The following is a 1,465-nucleotide window of genomic DNA, read 5'->3' as shown; positions in this document are numbered from 1 at the left end:
AGGGGACTGTATGGGGGGAGGGGAAGGAGGCTGGTTGGGGGAGGAGGGTTGGAGCAGGGGGACTGTATGGGGGGGAGAGGAAGGAGGCTGCTTGGGGACACAGGGATCTCCTGCCTGTATTTGGACCCATCTCCTCCATCCCCAATACGGGGTTATTGAGTGCACTTGGTGGACCGAATCCTGCTTTTCTCCCTGCACCCGAGCTGCTCCTGGGGCCTGGCGCGCTGCTGGGCCCACCCCAGGGGCCGCGTGGATAGTCCCATCGGCGCAGATGGCCATCAGAACGATGGACCAGACCCGGCTGTGCGGAGCCCTTGGCGTGTGACCGTTCGATATCTCTTGTAAGTTTGTTATTAATTGCCAGGTAAATCTACAACTCTTCAGGTGCACGGAGCGCTGGAGACTGCAGAGATGTGGGTTTCCTTTCTGGGACGGGCTCCCTCGCAGAGACCACCTAAAAAGCTGCTTCTGCAGCGTTCGGCGCTTTTCCGTGGACCTGACAAAAGCAGATTTTAGCCACCATCTAAGCCATTCGGACACCCGAGGAGATGGCTCTCAGACTGATCCCCAGCAGAGCGACGGAGAGCCCTGCGCTGCAGGGGGCTCAGAGCCTTTGAAAGACACAAAGCCCCCCTTTTCCAAGCACCCAACGCTGCTTCCCCCCACTAACTGCTGTATGAGTGGCTGCCACAACTGCGTTTGGATTGCATATGTAGAGGAGCTGCAGAAACACTACCAGGATGGGGGAGAAGAGGCCTTAGCAGCTGTGGAAAAGCACATAGAAGATGAGAACATTAAAATGATTTTAAAGATGGAAATCAGATTCCGCATGAAGAAAGACTGATGCTCACAGCTTACACTACATGGCTCCTCTTCTCCCATGGCACTACAAACTCCAGAGAGCGAGCGAGCCCAGATTTATTTATTGTCCCTTCTCCAAAAAGGCTCCTCATTTAACAGAGTTTGTCCATCTCCTTTTAAGCTTGGTTCTTGGGCTCGAGAACCCAGTTTGACTACCAGTTGGTAAAGGATTGCCATTATTTATTGGTAAGAGTTACAGTACTTGGCGGAAATTCGGTGAGAATAAATTCATACCCGTGTGCTTAAAAATGTGAACCTCTTCTAGGCCTGTCTCTCTGTTCTGGGCTTGTGCAACGCCTACCGTGATGGGGCCCTGGCCCGTGACGTGGGCTCCTAGCTGCTGCTACTTCACGTTTTGTCTCCCGCTTACTCCAGTGGAGTCGCTCCTGACGCACACTGGTTTAAGAGTGTTTGTTTAACATCTAGACTGGCTGCCCCCACTTCCGGCTGACCCCAGAGCCCCGCCCCCTCCCCAAAGGGGACTAAGAATTCAGCACCCAAATCCCACCTTCTCTGGGCGTTTAAGTCCCTTAGCCCTCTTTAAAACCCCTGCTGTCGACTAGATAAATAGTCCTCTCTCTCCCCTGATGCACGGCCAGCTGGG

At 53.9% G+C, this 1,465-nt stretch overlaps 1 protein-coding gene across 1 annotated transcript; it reads left to right on the top strand.

Moving 5' to 3' along the window:
* Window positions 1-328: 328 nt before the first annotated feature.
* LOC113405488 (oxidoreductase-like domain-containing protein 1) lies at window positions 329-848 on the top strand (the record flags this gene model as incomplete). Its single annotated transcript, XM_026646707.1, has 1 exon — window positions 329-848. A coding segment is annotated over one exon (516 nt), but the record flags the coding sequence as incomplete, so codon positions are not given.
* Between the last annotated feature and the right edge of the window lie 617 nt (window positions 849-1,465).

Source organism: Terrapene carolina, unplaced genomic scaffold (genome assembly GCF_002925995.2).
Source record: "Terrapene carolina triunguis isolate 2854851 unplaced genomic scaffold, T_m_triunguis-2.0 Scaffold39525, whole genome shotgun sequence".
In the NCBI taxonomy this organism is placed as follows: Eukaryota; Metazoa; Chordata; order Testudines; family Emydidae; genus Terrapene; species Terrapene triunguis.
This window is presented reverse-complemented; position numbering and strand designations above follow the sequence as displayed.